Source organism: Anoplophora glabripennis, unplaced genomic scaffold, assembly GCF_000390285.2.
Source record: "Anoplophora glabripennis isolate ALB-LARVAE unplaced genomic scaffold, Agla_2.0 scaffold22, whole genome shotgun sequence".
In the NCBI taxonomy this organism is placed as follows: Eukaryota; Metazoa; Arthropoda; class Insecta; order Coleoptera; family Cerambycidae; genus Anoplophora; species Anoplophora glabripennis.
In genome coordinates this window covers 1211712-1233461 of record NW_019416298.1, presented here as the reverse complement: position 1 = coordinate 1233461, position 21750 = coordinate 1211712, and the positions used below count along the sequence as shown (strand labels likewise).

The 21750-nt window shown below is 34.3% G+C and overlaps 2 protein-coding genes across 7 annotated transcripts; one reads left to right on the top strand and one right to left on the bottom strand.

Moving 5' to 3' along the window:
* Positions 1 to 492: 492 nt before the first annotated feature.
* LOC108917299 (protein disabled) lies at positions 493 to 19467 on the bottom strand. 6 transcript variants are annotated; one of them, XM_018723830.1, is made up of 13 exons: positions 19421 to 19454; positions 19082 to 19161; positions 18234 to 18448; positions 17898 to 18041; positions 17702 to 17842; positions 16731 to 16958; positions 13054 to 13378; positions 7643 to 9556; positions 4994 to 5224; positions 4605 to 4899; positions 4349 to 4554; positions 1861 to 2121; positions 493 to 1718 (listed from the first exon to the last, which is right to left on the bottom strand). In XM_018723830.1, exons 2-13 carry the CDS (start codon positions 19092 to 19094, stop codon positions 793 to 795), a joined length of 4899 nt encoding a protein of 1632 aa, XP_018579346.1. In that variant the 5' UTR covers positions 19095 to 19161; positions 19421 to 19454; the 3' UTR covers positions 493 to 792. The 6 variants fall into 6 exon arrangements, with proteins under 6 accessions (XP_018579346.1, XP_018579342.1, XP_018579341.1 ...); XM_018723826.2 differs by having other exon boundaries at positions 18559 to 19161; positions 19421 to 19449; XM_018723825.1 differs by having other exon boundaries at positions 18559 to 19467.
* Positions 19468 to 19833: 366 nt separating this feature from the next.
* Positions 19834 to 20629, top strand: LOC108917301 (U7 snRNA-associated Sm-like protein LSm10). Its single transcript, XM_018723834.2, has 2 exons — positions 19834 to 20187; positions 20250 to 20629. Exons 1-2 carry the CDS (start codon positions 19968 to 19970, stop codon positions 20471 to 20473), a joined length of 444 nt encoding a protein of 147 aa, XP_018579350.1. The 5' UTR covers positions 19834 to 19967; the 3' UTR covers positions 20474 to 20629.
* Positions 20630 to 21750: the final 1121 nt, after the last annotated feature.

The window sequence follows — 21750 nt, the reverse complement described above, 5'->3', positions numbered from 1 at the left end:
TGAATTATACTCACAACATCTAGTGCAACAGCTAGGATCGTTTGTCAGTTTAACCCACCAGGCACAGACCGGTTTCGGACTTATTGGTCCTCATCAGTGTGTCATAGGTGCGACAACCGACCCAGCTGTTCTTCATCGTATCGTCACGACAAGGAAATTGTATGCGGGAGCGTAAATATCTGTATAATTCAATGCCGGTAGGGGCATATAGCTCTCGGAGTAGTTGTTTCTCGCAACACTGACAATTCAAAGAGTTTTCCCATGCAGTTTCCTTAATTATTTTATAGTCTGTGGTTTTCGAGTGTCGTTTGCCACACCAGCTACAGATGGTGCGTACTCTGCCGCTGCTGCCGACAGAAGGCAGTCCAAAAGGCAGTCATGACATTTTTAATCGTAAACGGCTGGATAACGCCTCGGTACCTGTTTATAAGAAAACACGGGGGTAACAACTAAATAAAAAAGTATATTTAAAAAAAAGAGGTAGGCGCAACAATGAAGTAAAAGGAAGTATTTAACATACAAATATGTTCCACTATATTTCCGAAATATGATACAATGAAATTTAAAAATATTGAAATATACTCAATTACACATAAATTATAAATTAGTACGAACTCTAATCTGTGATGTATAACAGTAACGTTAGAATTTAAAAGTCGTAAAAAGGCAGCTTGAAAAATATACAAAATAATATCAACACTGGTAATCATAATCTCATCTATTAATTATCGTATTAACTGTTCCTTCAAACTGCCGTACAGATATATATAATATTACCTAATTTCCTTACGATCAGTTTTCGAAATCTTCAGTCCATCTGAGCTCCGTGTTCCTTGGAGACGTTTTCCCGACGCCGGCGCCCTTGTCCTCCCCGCAGAAGAAATCATCGTCAAAGGGATCGCTCTCCCTCGCAAAAATATTTACAGACTCAGACTTTTTTAAGTTAATGTCGGACCGCAGACCGCCGCCCAGCCTGTTCTTCGACAGGATCCTCTTGCGGCCGTTGGCGGCGTTCTCCACGTTATTCGCCCCGAACGAATCCTCCTCTTCCTTGTCGATCTCCTCTTTAATGCTTGATATGCTGTTATCCTCAGGTACCTGTTCCGATTTTTCGCTGGGGGAGAAGTCGTCCTCGAAGAGCAGCTTGGACTTTGGCTGGTACCTCGGGGAGGTCTTGGAATCTTTCAGAGACGCCGCCCTCTTGAAATCCCGATCGAGGGGTAGGGGATTCTTCTCGTACAGGCTCTGCTGTCTGATACCCCGTACGGTCCTGTTCACCGTCGGCGACTCAGCTTCGGACGTCTCAAAGTCGTTCTCGTAATTGAACTTGGGGCCCAACCTCGGATTTGCGACAGGGCTCTCCTCTGAGGTCACGAAGTCATTTTCGAACAACGACTCTCCGCGAACGGTCGCTTTTCTAGGGAATGTACTGGCCAGGTTCTCTTCCGCCTTGGGACTGTCTTTGGTCTTTTTCCTGGACAGAGTAGACGATTTTTTATTGCTCTCCAATTTGGAATCGATGAGTTTCTTGGAAGGTACTTCGACGAAATCGCCGTCCGGCGGTTTCGAGTGAAGGTGCGGCTTGCTTCTGTGGGGAAGCCGGCCGGGAGGACCCGGGTCGGCCTTGAATCTGTGGGACGGCTCAGAGTATTGGGAATCCCTGCTGCGGGATCGTCTGGCGGACTTGTACCGCCTGTCGCGCTCGCCATCGCTTCCGCCTGAAACGAAACAGAAATGGTCGCTTTCATAAAACCCTCCCCTCCAAAAAATACAACTTTGGTACAAAAACGTCAACAAATGTTCTTAGTTTATTGTCGCTTAACATTACCAGCAAGGGGGAAAATAAAATGTGACAAATACCTGTTCCTAAGTAATGGCGGGGCTTTAACTCTCCCGTTTTCCTGTCCGTCTCCGAAGCGCTGCTTGGTCGTTGCTTCCAGTTCCGTTTGGCAGATAAGTATCGTGGGGAATCTTCAGCATCGTTGGAATACTCGTCTTCCCATGGAGACTCTTGTGATTCCCTGCTGTAGTAACGGTCGTCGTGTTTGCGGTCCCGCCACTTTCCGGGTGGTGGCAACTCCGGATTTGGCCTTCTGCTACCAGCGTATCTAGCAGCCTTATCTAAGGATATACAAAACAGAAGGCACTCATCCACTGATCGTTAAATTGTTCGCGGTTATTATAAAATATTATCTTTTAAATTAGTTAAACGTTAACTTTTTATCACATAACGATGTTTTTTTTTCCATAAAAATTACCCTTGACTGATCCCTTTGGCGCAAGGCTTTATTTTATTAATTTCTTAATTTTTTTTACAAGACCGCAAAATACCCAATAAATAAGGAAAAAATCACAGAGACTTTATTGGGCCATCTGTATAATAAACTGTTCGTAGTACAAATAAGGGTGACGGGGATTTTAATATTCCAAGTGTGAGTACATAGGTTGAATGTTTTACCGGAACACTATGCGAAATGAACGACACATTACAATTTTCATGTAGAGAATACATAGTATTATTTTATCAGATTAAGTAGTAAAAACTGTGCTTTGATTTATTTATGACTGTAGTAACTAGCGTTTTGTGACTGCTAGTCGTATTGTGAATTAAATAAAGCATTTTGAAGCTCTATCGAAATTTTTTAGGAGCTACAGTTATCATGCAATTCTAAGAAATAGCATGACAAAAAATTTTGCATATCTTTTTTTGAGTCCACAGACTTGGAAAAATTTTTTTCAGCTAAGCCATTGCATGGACCCGAGAGCTTGTTTATTCAGCTTCAATTTCCTTTTTTCTAAATTTCGATATGACCATTTTTCATCGAAATATCGGACTTTTAATTGAAAAGGATCCTTTTGTGTTCAATCATCGATATCTCGGCGACAAATGGTCACACAGTGAATTGAAGAGCAGTTGTGAAAACTGGAATAAATTTCCTATAACATGCTGTCGCAACTTTTCGAAAAAAAAACATTTTTTATCATCTTTTACACAAATTTTAAAAAACAGAAAAAAAGTGTAATTTATGGTTTTTTTAAAAATTGACGGCTAAATTTGAAATATTCACAAAATGACTACTGTTAAGCATGACTTTTACAGTTCGATATACCCAGAAGAACCATGTGAAGTTTCATCTCGATCTAGCGAACCGTTTCTTCGTTTCAATAAACTTTTGAAAAAAATTAAAGGGTCACGTTTTTTGAGCTGAAACACTTCATAATCATGATTAAAATGGAAAACAAAATTTTTTTGAGGTTTTCTCACATATTTACCACAAATAACATTAAAATTGATGAAAAAATTTTTTTTCGAAAAATAAATGTTTTTTTTTGTTTTTTTTAGAAAACCTTCCGGACATTGAAGAAAACAAAATCCAATTGTTTCCAGCAAGATTCGGCTTTTCCGCTTGCTTCTGTTCATCAACTCTTAATTAAATTAAAATTGACCCAGATTTCGACGATTCATACCGTTTTTTTGAGACAAATTTCTAATTAAATCACTTAGAAAACAGTTTTTTCATACCCGTTTTCAAAAATTTTTTATTTTTTATTTTCTTTTCATCAATATAAACGTTATTTGCGGTAAAAATGAGAAAACCTCAAAATTTTTTTTTTCCATTTAAATCGTTTTTTAGAAATTTTTTTTTATATTGCGGTAAAAATGTGAGAAAACCTGAAAAAAATATTTTTTTTCAATTTAATCATTATTACGTTTTTTAGAATATTTTTCGAATTTTTGTTTTTATTACAGTAAAAATGAGAACCTGAAAAAAAATATATTTTTTCAATTTAATCATGATTATCAAGTTTTTTAGAAAATGTTTCGAAATTTTTTTTTTATATTGCGGTAAAAATGAGAACCTGAAAAAAATTTTTTTTCCAATTTAATCGTTTTTTAGAAAATTTTTCGAATTTTTTTTTTTTATATTGCGGAAAAAATGTGAGAAAACCTGAAAAAATATTTTTTTTTCCAATTTAATCGATCGTTTTTTTGAAAATTTTTCAAAATATTTTTTCTTTATATTGCGGTAAAAATGTGAGAAAACCTGAAAAAAAAATTCCAATTTAATCGATTGTTTTTTAGAAAATTTTTTTGAAAATTTTTTTTTTTAAAATGTAATTTAGACCTAATCCAAAGTTAATTTGTCAGCATTTATCATTGTTGTTTGCCACATTTCTCGCTTTTTACACCGTTAACCTACTTTTTACATATTTTTTCATAATTCTGCATTTTATTTTAAATTTTATTATTATATTCCTGTTAATTGTAATATTATTTTATCATACAAGAGAAATTTGAGAAAATCTTGAACTTACTAAAACACCGAAACAAAAAAAACTAACTCACCGTGCTCGCCTTGTTCCCAATCCGGACAGCACCACCTCTCCCTCGCATCTCTTCTCCGCCTATGCCTCCTATCCTCGTTCCAGTCTTCGCCCCACCTATCCCCGTCGTGATCCCTACTGCCCGTGCTGTGCCTGCTTTCTCTATCAGTCTCCCGGCCCCCGTGCCTCTCCGACCAGTGAAAACGAGCGCCGTGTTCCTCGTCATACCTAAACGGAGTAATTGAAACGCCGACCACAAGTTGACACGTACAACTTACTCGTAATCGTCATCTTCGTCCCAGCTGTCGGTGTGGCGTCTTTCCCTGTGCCTCTCAAACGAAGGTCCCCTAGGATGCCTGTACCCCGCCCTCGTCTCCCTCGCGTCTCTAGGTTCCCTTCTCCTAGGTTCCTCCTCCCAAGGACTGACGTCTCTGGAACTGGAGGAATGGCCGCCGGTGGCTTGCCCCCCGTGCTGCCAGTTACCCTGCCTGCGCCTTCTGGGTCTCTCGTAACATTCGTAATACTCCTCGTCGTAGCTGTCCGTCGAGCGTCGGTTAGTCGGGTAATAGTGGACTGCGAGAAAATTTGGATAAAACAAGACGTCATTATTAAGACCAAACAGAAATTAATACCAAAAGAGCATTTAAAATTCGTAATTTTCACTGACCTTCGGGTTCAGCTGAGGTGTCCCACCATCCCTCTTGGTCTCTCCTCCTCTTGGACCACTGTTCCGTGCCGCTGCCCGAGTCCTTGCTCCTCCAGTCCGGAGGCGAGCCGTTCCCGAACTCTTTAGAATCGCTAGACCACGGAGAGATGCCCTCCTCGCTCTGGACGGTCTGTTTTTCCTTAATCGATTCTGAGGGAACAGTTGCTTGATCAAATATCGCCCAAGATTCTCCTAAATGACAAGGTCACTTTCATTTTCGCGATATTTGGGGTTAGAATAGATATTCAGGGAGTTTTGTTGAGATTGGGAAGAGGAACAGAACGAACCGGATACTATCAAATGTTGCTCCTTTTCAAGCTGACAAAAATCTTATATTTTTCCACAATATCATTATTTTAATTTTTTTTTAAACTTTGCCATAGACTGAAAAAGAGTAACATTACATTAAGACATGTTTGGCTCACTTCATTGCGCCAACAGCTCTCTTTCCTTAATAGTCCAAGCATTCTGTGACGGCCTAATGTAAATTTGAAGAAATTAAATTTTAAATTTAGTGGCTTCTTTAAACGTGATCCCATATGGCGAACAGATTCAAAAAAATTCATAAAATTGCAAATAACGGATTTTTTTAAATAACTAAAAAATTATAACTCCAATCGAAAAGTTTTAAATGAGAAAGTTATTGGTTTTAAAAAGATATATCGACTGACTTTTTATACGTATCGATTGCTTTGTTACTTTTCGAGATATATTTAAAACACCGTTAAAAATCTTTTTTTTTTCTTCCATAACTCATTTCCATTTACGTTCCCATACTTCCTATTTACTGTAAGTATAGCCTGTGGCAAGCCAAAAAAGCATATTTTTGGACAATTTAAAAATATTAATTTTATTTTTCGATATATTGATTTTTTGAAAAAACGTCTCTCTCGGAAATTGGCTACATCTTCTCATAGGATGACCCGACAGTAACAATTTTTAGATTATTTTCTTCGTAAAGAGTTGTGTCATCATGCTGTAAAAAATTTTTGACTATTTTATTGCCCTTTTTTGGGTGTTTTTTTTTCAAATAACTTTCAATATTTACTTTGTAACAACGACTTTAACAGAAAGAAATTACTGAAATTTTTCTCATGAATTGAAAAAAAAAATGTTTTTCTACGACCTTCTGGAGCCGAGGTAACTTTTTTATTTAAAAAAAATCTAGAAGACGCATTTACGATGCGCTTGATGGAGGTTAATATTGAATACTTATATTTGGAAGAAAAAAAAAATAGGATATGTTTGATTGATTTTTAGTATTAGTAAAGTAATAAAATGAGGCGCATAAGAATTTGCTCCCTTTGGAAACTAATGATGTGCATTCTAAATGGTGCACGCTTGCAAAATCTTTGATATTTCGACTTCTGGACCACGTACAAAAATCCTTTTGTACTTAATCTGGGATAGCTTGACGAGGTAAACAGGAATATCATAGCCATTTTCGCCTCAGAAGCAAAATAATCCCACAAATATTTAATTTTTATTAAATTAATTTTTTTTTATTGTCATTTTAATAATTTATTTATTATAACAGTACTCTTCGTGTAATACCTTAATTTTTTTGCTAATTACTAATTACTACAATTATTAATACTAAAAATCAGTTAAACGTATTCTATTTCTTGAAAATATAAGTATTCAACATTAACCTCCATCAACTGGATCGCTGTAAAACGTTAAATGCGTCTTCAAAATTTTTTTTAAATAAAAAAACTTACCTCGGCTTCAAAAGGTCATAGAAAAATATATATTTTATAAATTCGTGAAATAATGTCAGCAATTTCTTTCCATAAAAGTCGTTCTCATAAAGTTAGTTACATATTTGAATAAAACGTACCCAAAAAAAGTGCAATTTTTTCAGTCATTTGTTAATCCTTAAAATTAATATCGTCAAAATTTTTTAACAGCAAGGTAATACAGGGTGATTTAACTTATCCACAAAAATTTGGGAATAGATGTGGCATGAGAAATGGAGTCCAATATCATTTTAAACATTTTTGTAAAATCCTTATAGTTTCCGAGAAAAAAATTATTGAAGTTATAGTACATTCAACCGCTACATAGCTGTACAACTGTAGTCTCTAGCGTCATTCTCAATACGCGTGGAGAGCCACGTGGCTCCGAATACCGAAATAGGATTTTGCAATCGTCGTTGCAATAGTATTTACTTGTTATCTGTGGTGTTTACAATAGTTTTTTAGTAGTTAGTGTCAAAAATGGGTAGTTAGTGTTAAAAATAGTTTAGCAATTCGGAGTTGACGGATATCGAATTGTAGAAGAAAAGAAAACAGAATATTTTTAACGTTTTTTTCGATACATCTCGAAAAGTAACAAAGCAATCGATACTTACAAAAAATCAGTCTACAGTTTTTTAGTTATTTTAGAAAAACATTTCTGCACAACTTTTCGAATTTTTTTGGCAATTTTGGATAGAGTTTAAAGAAAAAGAAATTAATATTTAAATTCCTATTCCGTCATGTTTTTTTTTTCACATATTAATTTCTGCAAGTACTTCTCTGTAATACTTGGACTATAACCTGGATCCCACTCTAAACAAAACACCCTTATAATCTCAGAAATATTTACTGCCCTACTGTAACTGTTTACCTGTGGCATCCGTCAACTTCTTCCCCACGTCCGAGTTACTCGCAGTATTATCGACCTCAGGAGAACTGCCACTGATTACGTCAGACAGAGACCCTGACGTCAAACGCGTATTTGACTGCACGATCTCCGTGATGGCGCTGGGTACGGGACTCTTGACCGCCGGCACCTGAACGGGCGACTTCAAAGGTGACTTTACGGGATTTATAACTTTAACGTCCTTGTTGTCCAAGGGCTTCGAGTATTCTATTAAGTCGCTCTTGATAGGGGAAATTATCTCCTTCTCCTTTTCCTCCGAGAACTTGTTCTCCTTGTTGATCATGTTAATGTCCTCCATTTCCTTCGTGTTCTCGCCATTCGTGTTTTCCTCCTCCTCCTCTTCTTCCTCTTCTTCCTCGGCTATGTCCTCGATCTCGTTCTGGTATTGGTGGTCGTCTTTCTCGAGTTCGGATTGCTTCATTTCTATCTCTATCTCCCTCAACGCCGCATATCTGTCTACGGTATTATTACTTGGTTCTTCTTTTAAAGGCTTCAAGTCTAACTTAACGTTACTATTTACATTATTCTCTAATTTCTCTTTTTCTTCTAGTATTTCCTCAGGTTCCGAGTCTATCTTGGTCTGCTTGATTTCCTCCTGCATCAGTTCTCTGAAGACGGCGTATCTATCGTAAGCGGTATCGCTGTTGGTATTGTTCAGGTTGTTGAAGTTCGCCGCGAAATCCGCTTGAAACGAGGGAAAATCGTTATCGGTGTTGTAGTTGCCAACCTCCGACTTGGTACTCACAGGCACTGCGCTATTACTCTTAATAAAGTTCGATAAAAAGTTTGTTAATTGAACTAATGTCATATTGCTTAACTGACTAGCGGGTATGTTCAGCTTCTGGGCCAACTCGTTCAGCCCCGTCAACGTCAACTGGCTGAGAGTTATATCCAGACCTTCCAAAGGTGTCAGGCTGTCGTTGGCACTCTTCGTGGTAATGTTCGGTTTGGTATCGAGGAACGACGAGACCGTCACCTGAAGGCTCTGTTTCTTGGCACTCCTCTGAGGCGGCGGCAACAGTACATCTACGTTCTTCTCGGGGAACGATATCGGCGTCAAGTAATCGTCTTCGGCGGAATGTATATTGAACTGTTTTTTAGGTCTCTCAGGTGCTGACGTAAAATCCGACTCAAACTTTGACTTTCTCGCGGGTACCGGCAAGGGAGGGCTCCTTTCTAAGTTCTTAATATACTCCATACTGTTGGGCGCCGTTTCGTACTTCTCCATGTAATCGTACGGGGATTCCTCAGTGTGGTACGGCGGACGAGGCGGCGGTTTCACTGTAAGTTCGTTGACCTGCTTCTTAGGGGGTAAAGGCGGGGGTTTAATCTGCATTAAAGTCGCAGCGGGTCGAGGCGGAGGCTCGGGGGCACATTCGCTCTCCGAGGAAATATCCAGGCTCGGATTATCACGGGACTGAGACAGCGTACTGAACTTTTTCTCGTCAAACTTATCGAACGGAATATCGAACGTGTTCTGCTTGTTAAACTGTACGGTTTTTGGCGATGGAGCTGCGAGCGACATTTGTTTCTCTAGCATAGAACTCTTCGGTGATTTCGACAAGTTACTCTGCAATAGCGAGTGGAGGTTGTCTTTGTTAGCGTCCAATTTCAACTTGTCAAAGTTGTTTTGAGTGGTAGAGAAGTTTGCAAACTCCGTTTCGAACGGATCCTGTCTCGAGAAGTCAGAGTCCGCGAATGGGTCTTCCTTAACGAATGGGTCTTCCCCGAACGGATCTGCGGTAAACACGGTTGCGCCCCCAGCCGGCGCGGCCGGTCTCGGGGTGACCTGACTGAAATTGGGGTTGAACAGTGGCTGTTCTTGTGTCGTTTGAGCAACCAAATCATTGAGGACTTTTTTGGGTGGGTTTTTGAGTTCTTGAAAGAAATGTTTGCGATCAATATATGGCTTACTTCTACCAGTACCTACGGTAAAATAAAATAGTTTTTCAAACGTAGTTAATTGAACTGAACTAAAATGAAACCAAAAGAAAACGAACTAAAAAAAAGTCTAAACTGTTATTTTATTTTACCACAGATAGAGTATTTCGTGAGTGAGGAGAATCATGAGATACTTTGCAACAACCCAAGCTGCTTGCAGATGAATTTGCAGTTCGTGATTTATGATTTCGTAACGGAGAAATGCAAATTTCTAAGTTCGAGTGCTCAGTGTACCTATAAAAAGCCTTCTCAAAATGAGCTAAACTTCCCTAAAAATCACAAAAAAAACCTCAATTGTTTAGGATTGTAATTAAATGCTTGGTATTTCATTTATATTTGCAAATTAAGTAATTTCGATTCAAGTATAATAATACATTTGCACATAATTTGTTGCAAATATTTTATGTCATAAACTGTAAGATATTCAGAGTGACCAAAGGTGTTCCAATTAAAACTTCCCACCTGGAAAATATCAGAATTATGAATAAAACACAAAAATCAGACGTGTCGATTTTCTTTTCAAGGGGGACACGTGATGGCATAAGTTTTGGTGTCTTGGAAGAGGACGTGTCATTTCAAAATGGTTGGTGCTACCAGATCACTGGATCGGACGCAGAGGTTCAATTGAGTGGCCTCCCAGATCGCCAGATCTAACACCCTTAGACTTTTTTCTATGGGGACACATACAAGTCGAAAATTTCTGCAAAACGACCGAACTCACTTGAGGAGTTTTGTCGGCTAATAAGTCGACAGATAACGTCCGGAATGCTTCGAAATATTCGTTGGGAAGTGGAGCAAAGATTTTATTATGGTATGGAAGTGGAGAGAAACCAATTTGAATATTCTGATATTTTCCAGGTGGGAAGTTTTCAGTGGAACACCCTGTATATGTGTACAAGTCAAGACTCTTGAGATCAAATTAAGACGATTTAATCAAACTTTTATATTGTACTTTATTGCAAGTTACTTATTTTATCTCGGAGATAAAAATACATCAGATTTCTTCCATTTTGGAAATTGTGACTAGAGATTTGAATCTGAAGTTGAAGCGATTTATTATTTTTTTTCTTTTCTCTGTATTGTTAAATTAATTATATTACTGAAAATGGTGATCATTTCCAATAGTTTTCATGAAATAATTGAGTACGAGTTTTTGACCTCTACAGTTACATTTTTATTATCAAACAAATAAAGTTTTTGATGGTAATTAAATCAAATTTCTATAAAAAATGCTTTAGTGAAGGTTAAGAACGTAATTAATTACACAAAATCAAAAAGTAATAAAAAAAAATTTACAAGACAGAAAGTATCAGAAATATCCCACTTCTTGAATGTAAGAGGGGGCAAGCTCATTTTTGCTGGAAGTACCAGTACAACTCACATAATAAAAATGTAGATCTAGGCGAGGTCCAGAATATTTTCAAAATTGCAAAAATGTTTAAAATATTTAAAAAAACACCTATTTTGTGTAAGTTTTTTACTTATATCTTGGAACCTATGCATTTTGGAAGAATATTGAAGAGGAGAAAAGTTTTAGAATTGAATTTTGCACATTATACTGAAAGTTAAAAATGATTAAATTTATTACCGAGCTACAGAATAGCAATACTTGATGAAAAAAGGCAAAAATATCAAGTTTTTTAAATAATTTTTTAAAAATGTTTTAATTGCTCGGGAGCATTCTAATTTTGGTAAAAAAAACTTTAGAGGATAATAAAACAACACACCAAATTTCATTAAAATCAGTTTGATAATTTCACATAATTTTTTGAAAATTTGCGTATTTTCAAAACTTTGCACTACCTCAAATAAAGCATCTAGATACTTGAAAATTTTTTCACTTAGAAAAGTTCGCTCAACCTTTCAAATGGTTTTTGAAAAATTGAAATCGGTTAAATTTTTAACGTTAACACTTTTTTTTTATTTTTAAACAGTTAGAATACATTTATTTAATTTGCAATTTAGTTTTTTTCAAAAATTATAATTTTAAAGTACTCGGAAAGCCCTCCTCCCCCACGTTTCGTCTTGAGTCGCTTTCTGCGAGTGCGAGCGATAGCTTTTCCGCTGATTTATCTACGAGTATGTTGCCGATAACTTTTAAAAATTTATTGTAGCTGTCCTAATCAACCGATTTCAATTTTTCGAAAACCATTTGAAAGGTTGAGCGGTTTTTTCTATGTGAAAAAATTTTCAAGTAACTAGATTCTTTATTTGAGGCTGTGCAAAATTTTTAAAATTGGAAAATTTTTTTCAAAAAATTATTTTGCGAAAACTATCAAACCAATTTTAATAACATTTGGTGTGTTGTTTTACTGTATTATAAAGATTTTTTTACCAAAATTAGAATGCCCTCGGAGCAATTAGACCATTTTAAAAAAATTACCCAAAAAACTTGATTTTTTTGCCTTTTTTTGTCAATTATTGGTATTTTGCCCTGGTCTATTGTGATAAAACAAGAATTAGTTGTAAGTTCATCCATAAAAAACACAGGGTGTTACTAAATAAGTATCGCAACGGAAAACTGTAAATTCTTCTTGCAAAATAAAACATATTTTTCATCTTCCATTTTTCTCTCTCTGAGCTTTCGTTTTCGAGATACACGGTGTAAAAACTTTAATTTTTTTTTTAGATTTTTGCCAATAATTAAGAACCCTGCCATTGGTGGAGATTTGAAGGTATCGTAAGGGTTTTTCCCCCCCTAGCTTTTACGCCACTGGAAAAATTGACATTTGACAGCAATTTCTGAAGCGCCTATGAATTTTACACAAAAAGAGGTCTCTTGGTTCATTGCTCTAAAATCAACCGTTTCAAGAAAAATGACTTTATATGAACAAAAACAAACATTTTACTAACGTTTGGAAAATATGATTAACATTTTTAACAAAATTTAACATTACGATATCTTAAAATCTCCACCACTGGCACGTCCAATGAATTCGAGAAAGGTGCGAAAGAGTAGCTATTAATAGTGGCAATGTGTGTACAAAAGCTCAGTCCTGTAGTTCAAACAGTTCCCAAGATATTGGCAAAAAACTAAAAAAAAATAAGTTTTGTACTCGAAAACGAAAGCCCGGAGAGAAAAATGGAAGAGGAAATTAATGTTTTTTTTGCAAGAAAAATTTACAGTTTTCCGTTGCGACACTTATTTAGGAACACCCTGTATAGTTACTTGGCCAAAACTAATTTTTTTCGTTTCGAAAACTTTCAACATTCAGTTATATCGTTTCATTTCGATCCCAAGAATACATACACGAAACACCGGAACACCCCGTACGAATTTATTTTACATCAACCGATCTTGTGGAAATAAAAACACACACTTTTAATCGAAATGCACCACATAAAACTCTAGGGAGAAAAACCGAAGAAACACAGGGACAAATCGATATGAAAATGTCGGAAGCACACAAAACAACAGACTGGATGTCGCTTACCCAAAGGATCCAGTTCGGTGAAAACGTCAAACTGTGACAGGATCTCCTGTTTGGTCTGTTCGTGCTTCTCGTCCTTCGTGGGCTCCTGAATAGGCAGGGGAGACTCCTCGAATATGCTGTTGCCCTCCAGGGGGGTGAACCAGTCCCCGCTGCTGGGTTCCTCGTGAGAGCTGTTAAATTCGTGGGAGAAGGAGAAGTCTTTCTTTTTATCGTGGTCCGCGCTGGAGGCCGTGTGTGGCGTTTTAGGACTGAACAGGCTGCTCGAGTCGGACGTACGACTGGACCGCTCGCGTCCCGAGGACGGCGGGGGCGGCAAAATGGGCTTCTACAAACAAAACGGTACATTGTATTGCAAAGAGTGACCGCAAAAAAGGCCATTTTTCCACCTGTTTTTGAGACTTTCACAGAGGCGACAGGGAAAAATCCTAAAAATATTCTAAAAATCTCCAAATACTCGTCATGAAAAATGAAAACGAGCATCACTTTCAGTTTTACCTTATTTAGGGGTAGAAAAGACAAAAAAGTGAACAAATTAAGAATCATCAACAGTTGTAAAACCCCAAATATTTGTATGTTATCAAAATATTATTATGAACGTGAAAATATCTAATTTCGTATTTGATACGGTCTTGTCCGGATTGAAAATCAACCCTTAATACCTCTAAAGGGGTGAAATCATCCCCTAAACACCTAAAAATGCAAAAAAATATATTAAAAGTTAACAATTTTTTTTCTTTTTCTTTTATACGTATATGGTTAAAAATAGGGGTGGTTTTACCCTCATTTAGGGGTATTTTCCTTCGGATCTAATGATTGTGGGTTATTTACGATTCAATTATCGTATAAAAGAAAAAGAAAAAAAATTGTAACTTAATATATTTTTAGCATTTTTAGGCATTTAGGGGATGATTTCACCTCTTTAGGGATACCAAGGGTTGATTTTCAATCCGGACAAGACTGTATCAAATACGAAATTAGATATTTTCACGTTCATAATACCAAAAAACAAATTACAAAAAGTTAACTTTTCGGGAACACATATTTAAGTAAAATAGATAAGGCTGCAAAAAAGTATGGTTTCATTTTAAGGAACAGGAACATTAAATCTACAGGGTGTTCCGAAATTAATGAGACACAGAGCAAGTTTCTACAAATTTTAAAAATTTTGAATTCAAAATTTTAACTTTAACACATTAACTTTTTTATTATCCACAAATGGACTAATGTACATCGCACTATTTTGATGAAAAGAATCTACCCTTACTCTGTGTCCCATTAATTTCGGGACAATCTGTAAAAATACACACTATTCATTTGTTAAGTTTTAAAATTCCAAAGTAGTTGGAACTTATCCATCCCATTTTGCAAGATACCTTTTTTCAATTTTTTTATGGAAAACCTTCAATACAACTCACATAATAAAAGTGTAAATCCCTAGATCTGGGCGAGATCCGAAACATTTTCAAAATTGCAAAAATGTTTAAAAATACCTATTTTTATCAGTTTTTTACTTATATCTTGGAAGCTATGCATTTTGGAAGAATATTGAAGAAAAAAGTTTTAGAATTGAATTTTGCACAATATACAATCAGTTAAAAATGTTTAAATTTATTACCGATGTTGCAAAATAGCAATAATTGATGAAAAAGAGGCAAAATAATCGAGTTTTTTTTGGATATTTTTTTTAAATATTTTAATTGCTCCGAGGGCATTCTAATTTTGGCAAAAAATTTTAGAGTATAATAAAACAACACACCAAATTTCATTAAAATCGGTTCTATAGTTTTTGCAAAATATTTTTTTTTTTAAATTTGAAAAAAAATTTTTGAATTTTCAAAATGTTGCACAGCTTCGAATAAAGCATCTAGATACTTGAAAATTTTTTCACATAGAAAAGACTGCTCAACCTTTCAAATGGTTTTTGAAAAATTGAAATTGTTTGATTAGGACAGCCACAGTAAATTTTTAAAATTAACACTTTTTTTATTTTTAAATAATTAGATTACATTTATCAATTTGCAATTTAGTTTTTTTTCAAAATTTATAATTTGAAAGTACTATTTTTTATTAATTTTATCTGTATTTCACAAAAAAAATAATTTCCCAATAAGAAATTTTTTTTTTAATTTGTTTAAACAAAAATTATACAATTAATAATTGTAATAATTATAACTATATACATTCATATTCAGATTGTTGAAATATATACGTAAACAAATTTTTTCATTGAAAAAATGCAATAGTACGAGTATTGGGTAAAATATACAGTATATTTAATGCATAAATAATAAACTTTGTTTATAACAAAATATGTGCAAATTAAACAGTTGGCATTAGGATATTAAAATTACTTGGCTTGCTAGACATTAGATTAAAAAAAAAGATCAAAATTGGTTCATTAGAAGCCGAGATAATGCAATTTTTTTCATACTTTTGCATTTTGAACCGAATTCAGTCTCAGAGCGAAAGCCCGCTCCGCCACTTTTCGTGTTTTGAGTCACTTTTCACGTGTGCGAGCAACAGCTTTTCCCCTGATTTATCTATGTTGCCGAAACTTATGGATATGAAAATTGCTTCCAGCTTAGAACTCGGAAAAACGAAGCCACTGGATCAAAGATTATTGCTAAATTGTTTATAAATTAACAGTAAATGCCGATAAACTTTGACCGTTTATATCTCGAGAACCAATAAACGGAATTTAACTTTTTTTTTTAAAGAAGTGTCTTTTCCGAGTACTTTCAAATTATAATTTTTGAAAAAAACTAAATTGCAAATTGATAAATGTAATCTGTTTAAAAATAAAAAAAAAATACTGTGGCCGTCCTAATCAACAGATTTCAATTTTTCAAAAACCATATGAAGATTGAGCGGTCTTTTCTATGTGAAAAAATTTTCAAGCGTCTAGATGCTTTATTTGAGGCTGTGCAACATTTTGAAAATTTGAAAAATTTTTTAAAAAAAATTATTTTGCGAAAACTATCAAACTGATTTTAATGAAATTTGGTGTGTTGTTTTATTATACTCTAAAGTTTTTTTTTTACCAAAATTAGAATGCCCTCGAAGCAATTACAATATTTAAAAAAATATATCCAAAAAACTTATTTAGCCTTTTTATCATCAATTATTGCTATTTTGCAACATCGGTAATGAATTTAAACCAGTATATTGTGCAAAATTCAGTTCTAAAACTTTTTTCCTCTTCAATATTCTTCCAAAATGCATAGGTTCCAAGATATAAGTAAAAAACTCGGATAAAATAGGAATTTCTTTTAAATTTTTTAAACATTTTTGTAATTTTGAAAATGTTCCGGACCTCACCCAGGTCTAGGGGCCTACACTTTTCGACAGATCCGCCCTGGTCTAAATAAATAGTTAATTGTTTAATGTTCTTTCTTTATTTTATATTTACTTTATTCCCCTGGTAATTAAAAAAATTTAGTTACTAGCGATTGAAATTAAATTTTAGTGTTCAAAAACCCACCTATAAAACACAAAACTGCAACTGTTTTGACAAAAATGATTATCCGCATTATCAGCCTTTTTCAAGAAATAAACATAATATCCACACTTCCTCCTAATCGCATGGATTAGCTACAAATTCGAAAATTTGTGCAGGAGAGGGGACGACATACTATTATTTATTATTCATAAAGCCCTTGTTTTATCGAATTACTTACGCTGGGATAACTAATAAAACTATCGCCAAAAGGATCGTCCTTCGAGCCAAACGGATCTGAAGGCGTTATCCTCTCCATCTGATTAAGACCCTGCTGCAAACTATTCAGTTCCAATTCTAAATCAACCAGATCCGCAACGGCAGTGCCAGAGTTCTTCGGGTCGCTAGCAGCCCCACCCGTTTTATTCTCCGCTGCCGATTTTATAGATACGTGGGGGACGCTCTGTAACTAATTCTATTATATACACAACATGTATACAATTACACAGGGTGTAACTGTGAATAGGGTCATACTTATATGAAAATGCTACTGCATGAATTATTGTCAATTCTCATGTTTCGTAATTCATATACATGTTTTTTCATAATATTTTACAGAAATTTAACAATGAAGACAGACAAACACACCGCAATATCGCTGAAGACTGGAATAAATAACTTTATAAAGTTCAAAACACTTCAAAAACACCTTCTCGATAAACTAAAAACTGAAATAAATGTAACAAAATAAAGCAGAGCCAAATTAGGCCTTTCTCGTTTAGTCGAATTAACATTGGCTGTAATGCCCTGTTGTCATATCACATCAGGTGGATTGTTATTACATAGTTCACCACAATTAGGCTAATGTCATTGACACAGCGATTCACAAACTAAACACAGTGCTTTAAAAAATTAGTAATTAGTTTGAAAAGATTTTGAAAAGTATTTAAATTGGTTTATACCAATTTTAGTTAATATCATTTAAACCAAATAAACGTATTTGATTTTAGAGAAAATTATATCAGATTAGTATTCTGAGCGACACATACCATTTCTCCTAAAAAACTGATCCCCGCTTAAAGTTACACCCTGTACGATTCAAAAAATAGTATTATTTCAAAACGTTTAAATATTAAATTCTTATAACATGAAAATTACAATTGTCCTTAAAAATATCAATTGATTTTTAAATATTAGTAGGTACGAACTTACTTTAGAACTAGAGCTAGAACTATCTGAAAACAACGGAGACGTGGGATAGCAAGTCTTTTCCAGGTGTTGTTTGGCAAGTTCTATTTCCTTCTTTTTCAAAGCAAAAACGACTTGGAAAAGGTCTCTCATAGCTATAACGACCTAAAACACACTTTACAGACATTTTTTTCGCCATAATTTCCACCGACTGTTTCACCTGGCTAGCGGCTTTGTCAGTTTTAATCCCAAAAAAACGATGACCCGTATCCGGAGAACCAAAAATATACCCGAAGGCCCTGGAGTCCGTCATGTCTTGCGCTATAAAGGATATTTTGTGGACAGGATGATGATAAAGAGAATCCTATAAAAGAGCACCTGTTAGTGCATAAATAACTACCGCATAATCTTATTTAAAGTAATTACAATGCTAGAAACCACGCTCTGTAAAAAGTATAACGGGCAATTATAAGAATTTACTTCGTCTTTAATTTGATTTAAATTCAACACAAATTTTTACGCATTGAAATATACTATCTAAGATAAAGTAACTCACTCCAGTTTTTTCATCTCTCAAACGTAAACCGTCGATGGCGATATTGATCGTTATCCTTTGTTTATGCTCTCCCGCAGCCCTGATGGCCATCTTCAGGTCCGAGAGGGCTTCTTGGCACATTCTGTCGCCCCTTGCTTCCGACACCTCTAGGATTCCTATCAGCTTCGCCTTAAAGCTCACCCCATCTCCCAGAAAGCGAGTGGTTTCGTTCTTATCTACAACAAAGCGTTTCAGATCTTTTCGGTATAAAATCCAGAGGATACCGTACATACAAAAATATGTGAATACGAGCTTCAAGCGACAACAAAGCAAGCATTTTACTCACATTTTAGGGGGCTAGTTTTCTTTCTTAAAGTTTGCATTTTTAGACTTTCAAGACTAGTAATAATAATAGTAAACAAGTATTAGACCCATCACCATCTGCTACCCAAGCAATCACAAATTATCACATTTAATATATTGACTTTCTACTTCCCATACATTAAACCCCTCTTGAAATTTGTTGTAAATATACTACACTATTTTTATTAAGTTCATATTAGACTATATTTGAGTTTATTGTAATGTGCACACAATTATTTCTTCATATTGATCAAGGAATCCATTGATCTACCCACATATTAGGGGTGTAGCAGGATTGGGGATGCAACCCTGCACATGCCCAGTGGAGTACAGCAAATTTATTGATTTGAAAATTCGTAAATATACACAGTACACGAGTTTTATTGTTTGCTTTACTTCTGTAAGTTGTTATTAGTATACGAATTAAGTAATATAAACTTGGAGAGCCAAAACCAGTACAGTTCGTGGGAGAAATCGCGAAAGAAATTAAATTATTGTTGGTTTACCATCAGTCGACATCGCAAAGGTGTTAACATCTCTTCCTTCAGGCCTTTACATCAGGAAAAGGCGTCCAAAGTTATTAGGTCTAAACGAAAAATAACCTGGTTAGCGTTATATTTCGGGCCATATACAGTAATTGAATTCATTTGATAAACGAAATAATTTAATTGAACGGGTAATTTTGTTTCCGTTATGACACGGTTCTTAATTTTTATTGTTTTTGAACAGCTAATTAATATTGATATAAATGTTTTAACGAATTTAATGAGTACTAAAATTTAAAATTCATAGCTTTAATTGATTGAATTCAAAACAAACGGATGATAAATTATCACGAAATTTACATAAAATTTATCAATAAAAACAATGTCGTCACTTATGTAAACACAACTACTTGGAGCAGATTACAAAAAAAGTACCCGAAAAGTTCGTATTGTTCCGTTTCCAATCGCGTTTTCACATTTGTACAGTTAAATAAAGATGTTCAAATCTAAACTTGCGTTCTTAAGTTATTTTATTGCCATCTAGTCTATTCAAAGTTATTATCTGTTTGATTGTTGTAATTTATGTAACAATTATTGATTTTTATTGGCCAAATCCTATTTTATGATCATGCAAATTTGGTTAACACACAATTTTACGACGAGTTCAACGGGAGTAGATCTGTGTTCTGCGCTTACCTTAACATTCTCATACATCTCGTGGTAGTTCAGATGCACACACTTGGTACATACCATAGATAAAAGAGTTAATACATACGAAGAAGATGAAGAGAAATGATTATTGTTTACATTAATTTTGGAATACTACAGAAATATTCCCATTCCAAAATTAATATATAACTTATTATTAAATAAATAAGTATCTAAAATTTCAGACTATACATTGAAAATGGCTGAAAATACCGATGAAGTAATAGTAAAGAAGAAAACACTGACTAAAGAAGATAAGTTCTTCTTTTACAATAGTTTGGCTGGTCTTGTAAAAGCTTTAGAAGGCCAGTATACTACAATAGATTTACGAAATGAAAGTTGTGTAACAGGAAAAATAACTTTTATCGATGGACATATGAATATAGAAATGGAAGATGTAGTATTCTACGATGCAAGGGGTAAACAACACTTTTTGTTATTGTCAACTCACTTTGAATGTTTAATTTCCGTTTTATTTTAGGTACTGAACGTGTATTTCCTAATTTTTTTATAAGCCAGAGGAATGTTAGATATGTACATCTTCCGAAAAAAACTTCCGCCACGGAACTTATCGATAAACAATTCGAGAAAATGGCATCCAAAAAGCATATGACCAAAGAACATACCTTTAAAAAAGTGAGAGCAAAAAGATACAATGAAGAAATTGTTAAGAGTGCATTTAGTGGAGAGACATCATCAGCATAATCTTTTGCGATTACTACAAGTAATGTAGATGTATATTTTGCCATTGCTGTATTTTATTTATTTCAAGATCATGAAGAATGAAATGTTATATCCATTTTCCTTATTTTCCCATATTGGGCTTTAAATATGTTAGATGTAAGATAAATAAACTGTAGATGTAAATCTTTCGTCTTTTTCACAATGAGAAATAATATTACATGATTGTTTAATTTAAATTATTTTATATTTGTTTTTATCTTAAATTAACATCAAAATAGTTGGTGCAATTAAAAATAGCGTTAATTAGACTAATTTTGGATAAAACACGAAATAAAAGAAAAATTTACTGGCTATTGACCAAAATATGCAAAACAAAACTACTTGTGGAATTATCGGCACACTTATAGAAAATATTTCTATTAATTTTTGACAGTTTCACTTTTTCACTTTTAATTTAAGTGCTTTCTTAAATACAATATACAATCTTTTTGCAATTTTAAAATAATCTACCTACTGTAGCAAAATGTTTTTAGTTTCCTTACATCGAAGTAGTGGCTTTTAGTTTCTTTACATCAAAATAGTGCGATATATCTAAACTTTAGTCCATTTGTGGATAATAAAAAAGTTGCAATGTTAAAGTTGAAATTTTGAATACAAAATTCTTAAAATTTGTAGTAGTTTTCAAAGAATTACTTTGAAAATTTGGATTTGGGAGTTTTCTGAATCCAGAAAAACGAATTCGGACCTAACTGTGCTGTAGACGCTAGAGGTCGCTACAATATGTACTCTTGGTTGATAAAAATTAGTCATAACTTTTTTCTGTGTGTGTATAAAAGTTTTAATAGAAAAATAGTATTCTCCTATTTTACACAATTGATATACAGGGTGTCATTAATAATGGTACACAACTTAATGGCAGATTGTTAACGTCAAAATATAGCAATTGAGCCAAACATGCCTTAATCAATTGTTGCTCATTTTCATTCTACAGGATGTTATAGTTGAAAAAATATTTTGTTTTTTATCTATATTTTAATTATGTATGGACCGATTGTTTTGAAAATTTGTAGTTCACGTTTTTTGAGGTGGCAAATACGAATATGCAAACAGTGTTGGGGTCACGTCTAGGTGGCGCTAGTTGTACTGTCTATGTATGTAAAAATATATCTAACTTTTTATATTTTACAATTTTGAATTTTTTATAACTAGAAATTGTTGAACTACGTTCAATTCTAAATAAAAAATGTATACTTGTTACAAATCGATAAACTAAATTGTTTTCGAGATACAGACATTTT

Coding starts and splice junctions, on each gene's coding strand:
- LOC108917301 (XM_018723834.2), top strand. CDS start 19,968: ATGGCTGAAAATACCGATGAAGTAATAGTAAAGAAGAAAACACTGACT. Junction 20,188..20,249: donor AGTATTCTACGATGCAAGGG/GTAAACAACACT, acceptor GTTTTATTTTAG/GTACTGAACGTGTATTTCCT.
- LOC108917299 (XM_018723825.1), bottom strand. CDS start 18,595: ATGCAAACTTTAAGAAAGAAAACTAGCCCCCTAAAAT. Junction 9,557..13,053: donor CACCGAACTGGATCCTTTGG/GTAAGCGACATC, acceptor ATTTCTTTCAAG/AACTCAAAAACCCACCCAAA. Junction 2,122..4,348: donor TTGGGAACAAGGCGAGCACG/GTGAGTTAGTTT, acceptor GTATATCCTTAG/ATAAGGCTGCTAGATACGCT.